Raw genomic sequence first — 17613 nt, forward strand, 5'->3', positions numbered from 1 at the left:
TGATGCGAATCTCCTTTTCCACCACATCTCAAAGCTGCTCTATTGGATTGAGATCTGGTGACTGTGGAGGCCATTTGAGTAAAGTGAACTCATTGTCATGTTCAAGAAACCAGTCTGAGATTATTTGAGCTTTGTTACATGGTGCATTATCCTGCTGGAAGTAGCCATCAGAAGATGGGTACACTATAGTCATAAAGGGATGGACATGGTCAGTAACAGTACTCAGGTAGGCTGTGGTGTTTAAACGATGCTCAGTTGGTACTAAGGGGCCCAAAGTGTGCCAAGAAAATATCCCCTACACCAATACACCACCACCAGCAGCCTGAACCTTGAGACAAGGCAGGATGGATCCATGCTTTCATGTTCTTTACACCAAATTCTGCCCCTACCATCTGAATGTTGCAGCAGAAATCGAGACTCATCAGATCAGGCAAAGTTTTTCCAATCTTCTATTGTCCAATTTTGGTGAGCCTGTGTGAACTGTAGCCTCCGTTTCCTGTTCTTAGCTCTAGATGCCTAAATGCATTGAGTTGCTGCCATGTGATTGGCTGATTAGCTATTTGTGTTACCAAGCAATTGAACAGGAGTACCTAATAAAGTGGCCAGTGAGTGTATATATATATATATATACATATATATATATATATATATATATATATATATATATATATATATATATATATATATATGTATATATATATATATACACACACACACATACTGACCAAATGATATTTTCAACCCCCTAACCGAACCCTAACTCTAAACCTACCCTTAAAGGAAAATCTGTTTGCATTATTAACCTTTCAGATAAACATAATTGACTATGTTTAATTAAAAAACAATTCGCTAGTGGGAATGTCAAACATTTCAGGCTTTACTATCCTTGTGGGGACATTTGGTTTCCCATTTTTGTCCCAATTAAGGGCTGAATTTCAGTAAAGCCACTTTAAAAATCTATGTATTGTGAAAAGCAGTATACAGACATTAAACCTGAATAGAACTGACTTATTAGACTTGTATGTAATTTAGTAACTTAATAACGTAATTATGTAACGTAATGTTATATTAACGTAATTGTGTAACTTCTAATAACAACAACAAAAACAACAACAATAATAATTAATATTATTATAATTAATATGCATTATAATAATTTTAAGAATGTCTCAGGTGTGACAACAACATTAATATCTTATTCTTGTAAAATATGCTACTGGGCCTTAGAAATCTGTGATGGCAGCTCCTCTGGATAGAATATTTTATAAAGTGCTCGAAATCCTTGTCGACACATCACAACATGTCAAAATGAACTGCTAAACTAGTGAGTTGATGTTCAGAGTGAGTACTGTGAGTTGTCAGTTTATTTTGATCTATATGAAAGTGAACAGGCAGGGCTGGACAGCAGGCTTAGTCACTGGAGTTCAGCCGTAGACTCGTCCTGCAGCAATCACTGCTTTAAGAGCCACAATCTACTGTACAGAAATGGACAAAAAAGAAGATGCTTGTCTGCTGCATTTCGTTCTTCAGAGATTTCTAGACATCTTAGATGTCATCATTGTGGCAGTAGCCTGCTTTTTTCCTGAGAAGTGCGTAATAACTTGTGCAATGCACTATAATTCATCTTAAGGCTGAAAATGCAAAAATATTGAGACCTTCATGCCAACTGGACAATTTTCCAACAATATCGCCTGATTTGAGAACAAATAATGCAAAAGCTCAGCTGAAACCCTGCCACAGCCTAATATGCAACCATCAAGCTTAAATGAAATTACAGTAATCGGATACTCTCCAGAATCATTATATTCTTCTCACGTAGGCACATTTCTAACAGGAATTACTGATTAATGTCACTATGAGACCATCACACACCTGATGAACTGTGAGTACTGTAGTAAACAGCGAATCTTTCATCAGCATCTGAAAGACGTGAGATATAGCAGAAGGCTTGTCTTTTGGATCCTGTGCCTTTTTGAGCCGGTGCCTCAGCTGTCTTTGTCTTCGTGCCTGCACAGCATGGAGGATTCACAATCCTGCATTGCACGCTTGTCACTCACTTCTTTGAGTCCTAAATAACAACAGACTCATGCAGAGCTATTATGAGCAATTATGTGTAACCCAAAGCTAAGCCAGGAGCTGCTTGGGAAGCTGCTCCTCATCTGCAGGGTTAATCTCTGCTCTTCTGGATCATGCCAAACAGAGTAGAAGTGAAGACGCAGACCTTTTCAGTCTCCACACACACTTTCTTTATGCTTCATCTCTGTGCTGAAGGCAGGAAAAGTATTTTTTCCTTAATAAACTCCTAATTTGCTGCTTATACATAATAAGGTTATAGTAGTTATGTTTAGGGGTTAAGGATCTAGAATATGATTATATAGAATACGGCATTAATACATGCCTGATAAGTAATAATAAACAGCGTATATATGCTAGTATGCATGCTAAGCAAACTAGTTAATAGTGTTACCTAATCTAAAGTGCTACTGAAAATATTATTTCTTGTCTGCAGCACAAAGATGAAGCATAAAAAAGTGTTAAGGGCTAAAAAAGGTTTTAGGATTAAAAAAAAAAGAAACAAAGAAATGTTATTATACAAAGGGGAATGTTGAGGAGAGGTTTGCTTTAACTTTTAAAAGTAATTGGAATTACAATTTCTGACTTCTGACAGAAAGCAAAACAGGCCAATAAATAAAACTTTTCACAAACCAAAACAAAGACTGACATTCCGGCCCGGAACGCACATTTTCAAAGGAGAATAACTGACTGTAGCATTGTTTTTCAGATAAACAAGTATGCTTTCTTAAATATCTGCAAACATATTATGGTATTTTTATGCTTTAGTAGAGTCAAAATCTTACATACAGCACCTTTAAGAACACATTTTTACCGCAGAATTACATGAAATATCCTGTTAAATCTATTAGTTTTTCAGAGTAAGGGAACTTACTGTAAACCAATTCAAATTACAGTCATGTTTTTTTTAATAGAAAAACATAAATACTACATGAATGGGGGGTGGGAAAAGAGTAAATAGATAAAATGCACACACATACATCTCCTTTAATTGCAATGTGTTAATTCATATGAATACTGATGACATCCTTACCACTTCACCAGTTAGACCTGCTACACATCACACATGCCAGACACCTCTTGATCTTGACAGCCAGTGTTACGAAGAGAAACTCTAAAGATAAAGAAGCATGGCAGAAGAAGAGAGAGAGAGAGAGACATCTAGCATTAATGACTGCATATGAAAGTGTTTCGGGTCACCATCTAATCACTTCTGAAACTGATTGGACCCTTCAAAGCACAGCAAGAGCTTTTGATTTGTGTCTGTGTTTGTTCCAAAAACCCACCCACTCCTTCATTAAACATCACTTCCCGAGTGAGGATTTGCTTCTTAAATTTTCATTAAATGCAATATGGCCTGAGGACTCAGACACACTACCACACATATAAGTGCATCGAGACTGACTCTTCTGTCACAGTGAGAAGCTGGGCGTGAAAGTGTTTATCTGGGGCTTTGGGATTATCAATGAGCAAATTACCTCTTATCCAGTAGAGGGTCTCAGGCAGACTGTGTGCGTCTGCCAGGGACTGAAGACTCCCTCTCTAGGGCTTAGGAAGGATGGGAGAAATGAGGGACAAATGACTGCACTTTATTTTGATGTAGTCTATTCTTAATGGCTCATTATTGATACTTCTTTTTGATATGAGGCCCCTCCTCTTTTCCTTTGGAGTATCAGTGTGAGTGTGTTTTGTTTGAGAGTGGTGGCTCATGCTGAAAGAGGCAGAGAGCTCTTCTCCCAGGAGGATTCGTCTCACTACCAGCCCTTCATTGCTCTGCCCGGGTGACTTTTCCTGCAGCTGCACCCATGACTCTCCAGAACTGCCTGCTGCACAGATATGGACTGTATTACTTCTTGGCATTGCTGACACTTCTCATGTCACATGGTAGGTGTGTGTACTGTATGTTTGTATTGATTTGTGTAAGTCACATTGAAGAAATCAAAATACAGATATATACTTATATACTGTAACACACACACACACACACACACACACACACACATACAAAAAAAAAAAAAAAATAGATATAGATATAGATATATATGAATAATTTAAAACATTCTTAAATTTAAAACATTCTTAGAGTTCAGATGCAAAAGCCTCTAAGTGCCAATTACAATTTTCTTCTAAAATGAGCATTGTTGTCAGCCTCCTATGTGTAGGTTCAGTAATTTCACTTTAATGGCACTGAATAGGTTATTTTCAATGCCATTAAAGTGAAATAACATATATATATATATATATATATATATATTATATATGTATATATATATATATATATATATATATATATATATTTGACCATGTCCATAAAATATATATTCTTATAAACTAGCATTTTGTCTTAAAACATTATTGCAATACAACTTGCATATTACAATAAAATACATAACATTGAGAATCTTGTGTTAAATATTTACTTACAGATAGTAGATCTTGGAATCTTTTTTTTTTTTTCACTTGCCCACTGATTTGTTAGACTTATGGATAAAGACAATGGGAAAATCTGTTTAGTGAGAAAAATAACCTTAATTCAAGATATATTCTTTGAAAGCAAGTCATAATATTTATGCAATTTTGCTTTTTTTAAGTAAATGTATTCCGTCATCAGGATATTTAAATATTTTTCCTAGGAAACAAGGCAGAATTATTGATTTTCTTTTTCTATTTTGCAGTGTAGACTTTGAACAGTGTTTGTATTTTCTCTATGTAATAATTTATGCTCAAATTGTGTGTTTACAAAGTTATTGTTATATAGGATGTGGATGCACTTGTTTTTGACAACAATCCACTAATGAACTCCATGCAACATTCATTGTTGTATTACAAAATCTAACAAACACACTTTTTGTATTTGACAATTTGAGGTATAATTCTCCGTGCCAAATGTATCTGAGCCATATGACAGTAATGAATTCAAATATCTTTGTTTGCTTGCAGTGTTGCCTCCTAAAGCTCACTAACCTCATTTAGATCTAATCTTACATGCAAATACAACATTTCTGTCTGAACGGATTCCAGTGAGGGGGTTATATAAAGCAAACCACCACCACCAGATGAACTTTGCCTTTTAAAAAGAACACGGAGATCACATAACCAGAAATGATAAATTACCATACATGAGAAAAAGCCAATAGCCTGTAAGAAACTGTACTCACATCATGCAGATTTCTACTGGATAGTCTAAAAGCACAATGCCAGATACAGATCGCATGTCACTGCAAATCATTCAGAAGATTAGTGGGTCATCAATAATGCATGCAAGCGAATGCTTTTGCTTGTTGATGTAAATGATTTACGCTTTTTTGAGGTGTTTCATTAATAACATGTTATGTACTGGCCTTCACGCACAATATTACCAAAGAGGAGCAGTACATTAGCCTAACAACTACCTGTCATGGTGTAGCTAGAGGCACTGTGCAGCTAAACCCTTGTGTATCAGCAGCAGGGTTCTGCGCACATGGCTGAGTGACTTAAAACCTCAGGGCTAAATTCAATCTCAGTCGCTATAACCTCATCCCTGCTTGATCTGGAGCCACAGCAGGTGAAATCATTCAGAAACTGATAGTGAAAGAAGATACGGTTGCACATTATAGTCCAAATTTCCCAATACATTTGCTGCTTTTGCTCTTCTTTTCCAGTTTTCTCTATAACTCAGATGAAAATAAAGATCTGCTTTCTGCTTTATAGCTGACGGGCTGCAATGTTATGCCTGTAACATCGTGCATAACCAGCGGTATGTGGACGTAGGCTGTTCCAACCCCGAAGTCATCACCTGCTCCCACTCCCACAAGGGCTTCAAGCATCGCTTCTGCATCAGAACCGAAAGTGGTAAGAATGCCCTCGACTACAAACACCCACCAGCAACCGCTAATATATCAACAATCAGAAATGACTGCTTGGCTTCCTGTGGCTGAAATAGTCATAACATGAGCATTAATCATTGTGGAGCATAATGCATAATGGTAGTTTTTGGTTCATCAAATTTATTTCGGAGGATTTCTGAAATCCTTTGAGCAACAGAACTCCAGGGACGACACCTTAATCCTCCTCATGAGACTCCCTGCGTGTAATTGTCATCACACTTTGGCAGCGTAAGGAGCATTAGAGGCAGATGATCACTCCTGAGAAAAGACCGACTGAAGTTAGAGATCACAGTGTTCCCTGCCCCCCGCCTAATTAACCCTCAGGTTGTGTTCAAATCCCTATAACACTTGTGGTGTTCCTGGTCAAAAATGACCGGGGCACAAAAAACAGCATATAAATCTCTTGTTATGCAATATTATCACCTAATATTAGTATCAATCTTTTTGTCAGCTTGTTTTCTTTCAATTAGGACTGGATTTGTGTTTATTTTTGAAACTGATCGTAGGCTTCATTGATCTAAGCCTAGGGTTATGGTTATGGTTAGCACAGGTAGTCCAGCTCTTCCAGCACATCCATTCGTGCCATCACAAGGAAGTTTGTTGTGCCTCCCAGCACAGTGTTAAAGAGCATGCAGAAGATACCAGGAGACAGGCCATTACATGAGGAGAGCTTGACGGGGACGTAGAAGGGCAACCCAGCAACAGGACTGGTTTGTGCTACTTTGTACGGGAGGAATAGGAGGAGCACTGCAGAGCCTTACAGAATGACCTCCAGCAGGCTATAGGTGTGCATGTTTTGGACCAGGCTGTCATAATCAGACTACATTAGGATGGCATAAGGGCTCCATGTCCTGTAGTGGGACCTGTGCTCACAACTCGCCATGCAGCTCGATTGGCATTTGCCAGGGAACACCAGAGATGGTAGGTCTGCCATTGGTGTCCTGTTCTCTTCACAGATGAGAGCAGCTTCACACTGAGTACATGTGACAGATGTGAAAGAGTCTGGAGATGCCATGGGGAACATTATGTTGCGTGCAGCATCATCCAGCATGACTGGTTTGGTAGCATGTCAGTAATGGTCTGGGGAGGAATATTTGTGGAGGATTGCACAGACCTCCACCTGTTAGCCAGTGGTTCCCTTACTGCTGTTAGGTACAGGGATGAAATCCTCAGAGCCGCTGTGAGACCTTATGCTGGTGCAGTGGGCCCTGGGTTCCTCCTGGTGCATGATAATGCCTGGCCTCAGTGGCTAGAGTGTGCAGTTTTTAGATGACAATGGCATTGATGCCATTGACTAGCCCTCACGTTCCCTAGACTTGAATCCAATTGAGAACCTCTTGGATATTATGCATCGGAGCATCTGATGCTGCTGTGATGAATTTCATGCTAGTTGGATCAGCCTGTAACTTTTGGTTTTTACATTTTTATTTTATTCTATTTTATTTTATTTATTTATTTATTTTATTTTTTTTGGTGTAATTTTAAATCCAGCCATCAGTGTGTTGATGATTTTGGTTTCCATTGACTGTTGTCAAATATAGACTGAATAAAAATAATTATTTTTAAATTGAATATTTCATTCATTGAGTTCCAATGTGTGATTTTAATTTTTTTGAGCAGTGTATTTGCAGGCACAAATACATATGTGAACATGAACATGATCAACATGCTTCTGAACACTAAATATTTCTCAGATTTCCAATCTCCCCCATTCATTTTCAGTGGACGGTCATTTTTGATCAGTAAAGCTAAAACAAAAAACCTAAAATCAATCACTACAAAAATTCAAAAACAAAATTAAATACAAAACCAGTCCTAAGTGAATGAAAACTATTTGACAAAAAGATTTAATCCCATTTTTTTGATAATGTAGCGCAACAACAGATTTATAAGCTTTTCTTTTCTTTTCTTTTCTTTTCTTTTCTTTTCTTTTCTTTTCTTTCTTTTTACAAGATATAAACATTTCAAAACAAATTTCTTGGTTAAACATTAGAGCATGTTAATGTGATAAACAGTGCAAATGTTTTTTGTTTTTTTATATATTGACAAAATTATCCACAAATAATGCTTTTTTTTTATCAAAAACTGAGGTACGTAAACTCAGATTAATGAGGCCTACAAAGCATTAGCTCCAAAAATAAACACAAAACCACTCCTAATTGAAAGAAGCAAGCTGACAAAAAGATTGATACCAATATTAGGTGATAAATTAATATTGCATAACAAGAGAATAACAACAAAAAAAAAAAACATTATTATATTATTTTTACAAAATAACACATCTTCAAAAAAAAAAATTGGTTAAAAGTAAGAGCTAGTGTGATTAACAGTGCAAATATTTTCCTATTTTTTTCGTACTGACAAAATGATCAACAAATGATGCTTTTTTCACTCAAAAACCAAGGTACGTTAGCTCATATTAATGAGGCCTACGATAAATCAGTTCCAAAAATAAACACAACCCCAGTCCTAATTGAAAGAAAACAAGCTGATAAAAAGATTTGTAGGTGGGTCATTTTTGACCGGAAACACCACAAGTGTAACAAGGTTGAATAAAATAAAAAATGTTTAACGAAAATGAACAATTTTTTCAGTGGAAGTAGGTATGCCTTGTGTGAGCAAAGTCAGTAAATCTTAGTCCAATGCAATAACATTAAGCTAGTCAAAATGACCCAAAAAAAACCTCACCGTTAAAAAACTACAAAAACACAACACTACCAACACCTACACCACCTAAACAACCTTGAAGTCTGAAGTTATTGAATCGCCTAATCAGCCATAAAAACCAACACCTACTGCATAAGCTTGAAGTCTGAAGTTATTGAATCAACAATTCCTAAAAATCCTTCTTGGTTTTTGACTTTATGTAACACATTCATGGCAAATTTACACTCCAAAGGTGGCACAGAAACACTTCTGAAGTGGCATTTAGGTGTCTTTAGACAGACTGTTTAATGCTGCTCAGAGGTGGCCTTTACACAGCAATTACAACTGTATACTTTCGTAGGGTTGTATCAGTTCTTGATAAAAATTTGAACCATTCCATTCTCCCCCACAGTTTGGCACACACTTACACCACAGTTCAACTTAAATCTGACAACATCTGTAATATACAGTAGTTTGTTAAAAATAACACAAACAGACAGAGTTCAGCTTAAGTTTCTTTCTGTCGATGGATATGCATTCAACAGTGATGAGAAAAAAAAAAAAAAAAACAGTCACTTTTTGTAGATTTTGTTGACGTATGCTCAAATATTACCAATCATTTCACAGTATAGGCTAGTCTTTTATCCCTAAAATAGAACATTCTGAACCATACTGAAACCATGACTCTGAAATGGTGATACAAACCAAACCATGAATAATTTTAACCATTACACCCTTAATATTTTGATACAAGGGGGTGAGGTGGGTCTGAACAGGCATAATTTGGTCTGGCTTTTTGAGCATGCACAGAGCAGCCTTAATTCAGCTGTGCAAAGACAGTGGATCCAAACCCTTGGAATTTCAAAATCTTTCAAAACCATGGTTTGAAAACATTATGATGTGATAAAGCCTCATTTGCTAAATCAAGCTCAGAACCACTGATTCGAAACAAATGATTCATAAATGTTTTAAAGCTTCATGAAGCAGTGTTGTAAATGCTCTCATCACTAACACTGAGACTGTCATTATGCTTGAGGCTTCCAGCACAACTTTTCCCAATATCACTGCATGAGCGAAATATTTTGTAACCTGAAATCTTGACTACATTTATAACCCAAAGGGTGTTGACAAAACACAGCCAGACTCTCAAACAGACAGTCCTCCTGATAGGTGACAGACAGACACAGTCAAATTGATAAGGCTGATAAGAGCATTTAGACAGAGATCATAAGGGATTTCTCTTTCTCTCTCTGTTGGATCATCGGCCAGCCGTAATCCTCCAGAGTTATCTACTTTCACAAGTCGAGCCAGCTCTGCCTGCCTCCAGGGCTCAGCATGCATCACAGACCTGTCACATGACTCAACCCTGAGCAAGTGTTTGTGCCGCTTGTTTTACTGTAGTGTATGGCCAGATCTTCTGCTTTTAGTTGAAGGTGTATTGTGGGTTCAAAATAAGTTAGACTATTACAGTTTTTCTGATATGTTATTGATTGCAACTGATGATAATTCTGATTCAAAGTTCTGATTCTGAACAAAATTATGTGTTTACAGTAGTGCACTTTCAATAGCACTGTGGACTGTGCTTGTATTTGATTCCTCTACACAAAAATGAGTTATTCAGGCTATGAAGTCTTAATTATCTTTTTACCAGTGGGACTATGGCTGTAGGTGGATGAACTTATGGTTATGTGTTACTGACATAATTGCTGTGGGTAGATTTGTTTCTATGTAAACAGTCCTTTAGTGGAATTAGTAACTGTATCATATGTTAAACTTGGCAGGAGTTACTAGAAGATAAAAGCTTAAGTAAAAAGGAAAAAAATTGATTCCTGTAAACCACTGATTCTAGTTAACTGTCATACAGAGTTTTATGTATTTGTGCATGATGTAAATGTCATCATGTTGTGTGAAGGGTGATGTGAAGAAGTGACGTGGAAGCATGGAGGAAGTCATTTCTCGTGTGAGATGATTCAAAATGTGCTGATGTTCCTCTCAAAAAGTGAACAAGATAGGCTTATACTATTTTTGTGGGTCTGAGTGGATGTAGGAGTGTGAGGAATGAGAGTGTAGAAGGAGGTGGCAAAGAATGTGTTAAAGATGGAAAATATAGAAATGCAAATAGGAACCAAAGGAGAGGTGACATGTATAAACTGGCGAGGAAAAAATCAATGAAATGTAGCAAGAAAAGTGGGAAAGAAAGCGCCTGTGTGCGTACCTTGGGTTCTAAACATTACATGTGTTTATTTATTAATGTACTTGTTTGTTTTAAACCAATAATTATTCTGTTTTACCACACCAGAAGGACTCACTCATACTCTACTGTCTGTGATTATCATTATTTGTATGTTTTGTTCTATAACATAAATTACGCACAGGCATGTTACTAATAAATTGCTATATAAGATTGGCTGACAAAAAGTTTATCAAGCATGTGCACTCACTTTTGGTAGAAGAAGTTCTTATAGCTCCAGTCAATTATGTTTTGTTTTTTGTTTTTTCTTTTTTAACAGTTAATAATTCATGTTTGACTGTGGGTAATTTGCTGTAGAAGAAAACATAAGTCTCTTCATGCAAAGTTAACCACAGTCATTAAATTCTACTCATAAATCCAAAACTGCCATTCTAAAAACCCACAGGAAATTCTTAACCCATGAACCCACGGCTCAGAAATGCTGGTTCTCCTCCAGGTTTTAGAACTACTAACTAAATAGCTCTGTTGTGACGCATTAGAATCATGACTTCAAATGAAATCCCTCTGAAGTTGATTCTATGTAACCCAGCATGTGGTTGCTCTAAAACACTGTTTTGTTTGTGTTACTGCAGTTGCATTGGGAGTCATGCTGACTAGTGGCTGCGCGACAGCACGACACTGCCACACGCAGGAGCTGCCGGGAGTCAACATCCACTGCTGCAACTCTGATCTGTGCAACAGCGCCACCCGCTGGCGGACGACCACCCTGCTGCCTATTTGCTCATTGACGTTTTCTCTATTGTTTCAAGGGCTGATACTGTGGACGAAGTAACTTTGAAATTTGAACGTCACGACAAAAACACGGCAGCTACGCTTCCGACGCATGACATACAGGATGAAACTTGAAAATATAACTATAAAAGATGTGAGCGCAGACCCTGGAGTATTAGGCCTAGGTCTATGTTTGGATAAACCAATTCTTCACGTAGCCTAGTATTGTTCTCTTTGGATAATTAGGCAAGGCAAGTTTATTTATAATTAGCTAAATAATTCCCCCCAAAAAAGGGATTTTTATTTGGATAACAAGATTTTTTTTAACTATTTGTTTTATTTTGAAGCATTTTGCTCAGCCAAAAATGAGAAATGATGCTCTTTACAATATGTGTGAAAAAAATGTGTTCAGGAATTGTATCCTATTTAAGGCCCAAATGTTCTCAAAAAAGTGGTAATGGAAATTATACTGACCTTTTTATTGTTGTGAGTATTATTATTTAGATATTTTCATACATATTTTTGTAATTTCTTTTAACCAACTGATCTCAAGCTGATTTTAAGTGCATGTGCTTATGAAGTCTGTCACTCAAGTTCAAACGTCCTAGCAAGAGTAATCACAGGTTTAGATTAGCACATTATTTTTGAACATAATGCACGTTTGACAATCAAGAAAGTGTTGAAATACTTATTGTATTAGTTTTAATATTCATATAGGCCTAGGCTAAGGCCTCTAATGTGCCCCACTACAAGAGTTTTTGTTTAAAAATTCATACAATTTTTCATTACTGAACAAGTACATTAAAATGTTGTTGTCTTACCTCAAATCCTTACCCCCATTTTTTTTTTTTTTTTTTTTTTTTTTTATGAATAGACTTGCTACATCATATCCATAAAGGTCTGGTTATTGAGTGAGTGGGTGCTTAGTTTGTAACTGAAATATTCAGCTAGCATTTACATTGGCAGTTCAAAACAACAAATCCTTCTTAACCACTGACGAACAACCAGTTGTCAAACAAATTCCAGAAACTTCAAACTCCAAAAAGTCTGCAATCAAGAAGGGGAATGTAGATCCAGTGCCAAACAGGATCTGAAACACAGAGGCAGATATTAAACTTTATTTATGATTTGAAGTTCTTTCGTCAGCTGTGTTTCAGCACAGCACATCTGATGGTAGAACTTCAAATCGTATACAGTATAAAGTTTAATATCTGCCTTGGTGTTTCCATGCATCTGTGTAAGATGCTATTCCTCAAGAATTAGCAATTTTATGTTTCAAAAAGAGATGCAGATAGAGAGGTTCTAAATAGAGCTCAGAGCTCCAGGAGATGGCAGTGTTTCACAATCTCTTGACACAGGCATAAATGTTCGACCTGACAGAATCTCTGACACAGCAGAGATCTTGCAGTGCTCAGTCCACTGTGTTCATTGTAATTAGAGCCATGAAACATGCCTGACTAGTGCAGTATTTTATTAGGATTCATTCTTTGCTAGAAATCATGTTTATAATATGTACAGCAATACTTCATGTGGTTCCTTTGAAGAGGCGACGGATTCAGAGAACCTTTTAAGAGCAATGGCCTGTCTTATGGTGAAAGCTCTTATGAAAATAAACGGGAAGAGATCCGCAGAGGCTCATGGCTTGTTTTGATTTGTTTAATCCAGCCTTTAAGAAAACACAGGCAGTTAGAGCCATCTCTCACAGAGTGGAGGAAGAAGTGTTTCATCTTTTAATGCTTCTCATGATTCATCCAGAAATTAGCAGAGAGATTGCAGAGACAGGTTTGAGGGCTGGCGTATAAAATGAGGCAGTAATATACGCTCCTGCCAGACTCTCAAAACTGTGCACTGTCTCTGAGCTAATGAGCGCTGAAGCACAAGCTGTACTCACCGTGCAGCACCTGAACTCTCTCCTGTCTTTAACTTCTGCTGTCACATGCCTCTGACACTGAAAGGACTGCTTTCACAGGCGTTTTGAAAAATGGCCTGTTGATTGCAGTGAATTTGGTGAGACTCTAGAATCCATTTGGTGCTTTTGAATGGATTTGTTTCAGTTTGTTCAGTATTTGTCAATGTCAGACCACAGTTGAAGCCATGGCATGAAACTCATTCACTTGTCATAAGTCAATATTTGTCTATTTAAAAAACAAAATGCTTTTTAAATTATGATGCTATGGTTTTCTGGCTGGTCGCCAGGTCATTGTTGTGTGATTGCTAAGGTGTTCTAGGGTGTTTTTTACTGGCCTTAAGCTGTAGTTACACTAGACCTGGAGCATGCAACATTTCTTTGGCCGCTGCAACAGACATGGTATATTGACAAACTCAGTGTCTTTTTTAAAAATATATAACAACACGTACATACGTACAGCACATTAAATATGGTAGATGGAAACTAAAACAAAACAATCATGTCCCTTCAGAAGGCTTGGATTAAACTGCTCAGTTCATATGGATTTCTGGATTCATTTGGAACTTTTAAAGATTTGGCAGAATGGACTTCAAATGGAGAGACAGAAATCTCTCAGATTTTATTAAAATATCTTCAATTGTGTTTCGAAAATGAAAAAAAAAAAGTCTAATGGGTTTGGAATGATAGGGTAAATAATAACAAAATTAACATTTTTGGTTGAACTATCCCTTTAATTCAGTTTGGAGTTCAATGGGTAACATTAAGATTCTCTGTTGGTCACCCTTTGTCTCCTCGTGTGAATTTACAGGTCCGAGTTCAGCAAAATTGAGCTTTCAAATTCATCTAAATGCAAAACTTCTTCGCATTAGATAGTGCTTCCAGTCTCCTGGATTAGTGCGAATATGACTCTATAGACTTTATGGTACTCTATGGAATGACAAATCTAATGTGATCACCTTTTTAGTCGCAAGAGTCCATCCTAGAGACCAGTCTATGCTCAGTGTATGATGAACAACAAGTATTTATGCTGTAAAGAATTATCCTGTCAGTCTTAATGTGTTGAGCTATACCTCATTTGTTATTGCATATGAATCTCAAGAGCTATCAGACACAGCCGCAGTAGGAGCTGGCAGAAAACAGACACTACAGATTAATGGTAAATTAGGGCAGGTTGAAAATTTGTCACAACCTAGAGGAGGCAAACCCATGATGGCTTATGTAAGATATTTTCATTGATTTATTTTTCCAATAATGCCTTTTTTTAAGCTGACAAGGCAAACCATTGTATAGAGCGGCCAAGACTATACAAATTTCATCCAAGTGTAGGTGAACTATTGGCAGTTCTGAGCGATATCACAGCTTTTAATGTGGAGCAGGGCTACACTTATCGTATCATTTGTTTTTATGGAATAACGTGTCAACCCATAACACAATTCACCTCACACAATCTTATATACTGCAGATTCAGTGTGTACACTCATTAAAACCACAATGTGTGACTAACCTGGGCTTATTTAAAGTTGTGATGAAACTGAAGTAGCTAAAGATCAGTTGTTCTGCATTGTGATATACAGTACATGCGAGTCAAACTAGGTTGCAGCAGCACACTAAACCAACAAACGTCAATCGTATATATACAAATATTTGTATATGATATATATGATATGATGTTTGTTGATTTGGTGTGCTGCTGCAACCAGTTTGACTCTGATGTAGGTCACAATGCATCACAACAGATATATATACAACAGTTTGTTTTTGAATCTGTTCAGCTGATAATAGTGATAACAGAACTCCAACCGTTTCAGTTTGTATCACTCGGCTAGCATTATTTCTCACAGGGAGTCATGACAGATGCCCAAATCCACTATAATTTTAAAAATAATACTGTTTTTGTGTCACAAAATATAGTTTTAAGAGTTTTTAAGGAGATAATGTACTTTAGAATGTACTTTAATGTAGACTTTAAATATGCAGTTTTTTTTTATAAATATTACCTGCAGCCTCCTGACTATGGCCGAATCACAGCCGTGCCGATATACAGTCATATCGCACTTGTGTGATTTTGCTCATATATACATACCCCAGGCTGTCATTTAATCAGTATGCATTTGAAAGAAACATCTGCTCCTCAATTTATTTTTTATCTTATTTTATTTTATATTTCATACCCTCTCCATATGCCTTTTTCTTTCTTTCTTTTTGATCTTCCACTCTGTTGTTTTTGAATTTAAAATAAGCATGCATTATTGACGAGACATGAATAAAGTGCTAAATGAACTAAATGAACAGAATATGGGCAAAAGCATGAAAAGATGAGAGAACAGTAATGTCTTACTCTCTTCCTTTTTTTCTTGCTCTTTACTTTCCTCCCTTAAAAGATTCTTGTAATCACACAGCTTTTTTGATGGTCCAGTTAAAGCACTTTAAAAACACTGCGTTCTTCAGGAAAATGGTGCGTGCACATTCAGTAAACAAGACTGTCAGAATAAATGGCATGGTTTATACCTTATATCACAAAAGAAATAGGAGTTGTTGTGGTGATTGAATGTTGAGCTCTAGAAAGTATCGGTTAGCTCTAAACTGATGTAGAGGCATTTGGTTTTCTCTGAATGCGTTATATGATTAGGATCTTTCGATCAATAAACAAACACAAGAAAGTTACACTTCCTCACCACTGCTGTTAACAATTACGTTGTCTTTTGAAACATATGCTGGGCACAACAATTGTTTCATTGTACATTATGACTTGGCTCAATCAAACATATTCAGAGCAGCGTTTTAACCATAATGGGTAATTTTCTCCATTCTTCCCCTCCTACTCGTCTTCCACAAATCTGACAGTGCTTTAGTGTTCTCAACCACTAATTGCTACATGTGGTTTTATAAAATGTGGAACAACAGTGCATTCAGCTTTACATGAGAGCAAAACATGGCTGTCAACTGATTGCCTCCAATTTTTCAGTTTGACCCAAACAGCAGGCTGAGTTTATACTGAGACTGTTTATCATTGTCATTACTACATGAGTGCCCTGTTGTATGGTTAAGAGGCCATAGAAAACAAGATTGTTTGATGATATTGGATGGGAGAAGTGTGGGAACAGTTGAAGAAGTGTTTCTGTATGTCTCATTGTATGGGCATCGTCTCCAGGGCATCATGCCGGATAATACTACACGACTGTAAGTACACCAGTGTAGAGTTTCTGCTGCATTACAGAGAATGTAAACGTGAAGGATCATGACAAAGTCAGGCATCTGTGCTCTGAGGTCATTTCTGTAGGGTTCATAATAGGTTCACTGAGCATTATGCAATTCTGTAGGCCTCCTTACAGCTGAGAGCGGCCGGCACACCACATACCTATTACAGCTCAAGCACTGACTGTGTGTTGGAAAGTACATACTGTACATGCATGCATAATAAATGGTATAGCCTTTTATTATTATTTCATGATGTCATTTATAGATTATTATAACCTCTGCTGTCTACTGTTTGAATTATACTTCATTTACCATTTTTCTTAGGCCTACTCAGACTCTGCTATCACAAGTCTTTTTGAGATATAGGCCTACATATATATATATATATATCTATATCTATCTATCTATATATATATATATATATATACACATACATATATATATATATATATATATATATATATATATATATATATATATATATATATATATATATATATATATATATATATTCAAGTGATATCGGAACTCCAACCGTTTTACCATTTGTTTCCCTCTGCTTGCGGTATTTTTCACAGCGAGTGTCTTGGTGGACACCCAGATCTAAAATGTTATAAATAATACTGTTTTTTGTGTCACTGAATATAATTTTAAGAGTTTTTTAAGTGCAAAAGTACTTTGCTTCAGTGTTTTCGGAGATGCGTGCTCCAGGGCGTCAGCTGCTGCTCAGCGCTCATGAACCCTCGGAGAGCAGCCTCACCTCGTCCAGATCTTCTGGAATTTGCTGCTGGCCGATGTCTCTATAGTGGTTAATCATGAGGGCAATCTAACGGGCAGTCTTTGGTCTCATTGATCTATTACAACTTCCAGAGCAAATAGTTTTGGCTGAGGGCAAAATCTCCTGTTATATTTTGTGCAACTTCAAATCAGAATGCTGCCTTTGTATTTTTGACTGGATT

The 17613-nt window shown here is 36.8% G+C and overlaps 1 protein-coding gene across 1 annotated transcript; it reads left to right on the forward strand.

The window, feature by feature from the left end:
• Nucleotides 1-3502: 3502 nt before the first annotated feature.
• Nucleotides 3503-13152, forward strand: LOC122137484 (prostate stem cell antigen-like). The gene is made up of 3 exons (XM_042724771.1): nucleotides 3503-3957; nucleotides 5764-5904; nucleotides 11409-13152. Exons 1-3 carry the CDS (start codon nucleotides 3879-3881, stop codon nucleotides 11606-11608), a joined length of 420 nt encoding a protein of 139 aa, XP_042580705.1. The 5' UTR covers nucleotides 3503-3878; the 3' UTR covers nucleotides 11609-13152.
• Nucleotides 13153-17613: the final 4461 nt, after the last annotated feature.

The sequence above is a fragment of the Cyprinus carpio genome, chromosome B5, assembly GCF_018340385.1.
Source record: "Cyprinus carpio isolate SPL01 chromosome B5, ASM1834038v1, whole genome shotgun sequence".
Taxonomy (NCBI): domain Eukaryota; kingdom Metazoa; phylum Chordata; class Actinopteri; order Cypriniformes; family Cyprinidae; genus Cyprinus; species Cyprinus carpio.

Bases quoted from the DNA above. Each gene is read 5' to 3' on its own strand.
- LOC122137484 (XM_042724771.1), top strand. From the start codon at position 3,879: ATGACTCTCCAGAACTGCCTGCTGCACAGATATGGACTGTATTACTTC. The intron at 3,958-5,763 runs GTAGGTGTGTGT...TCTGCTTTATAG, and splicing joins GACACTTCTCATGTCACATG to CTGACGGGCTGCAATGTTAT. The intron at 5,905-11,408 runs GTAAGAATGCCC...GTGTTACTGCAG, and splicing joins CTGCATCAGAACCGAAAGTG to TTGCATTGGGAGTCATGCTG.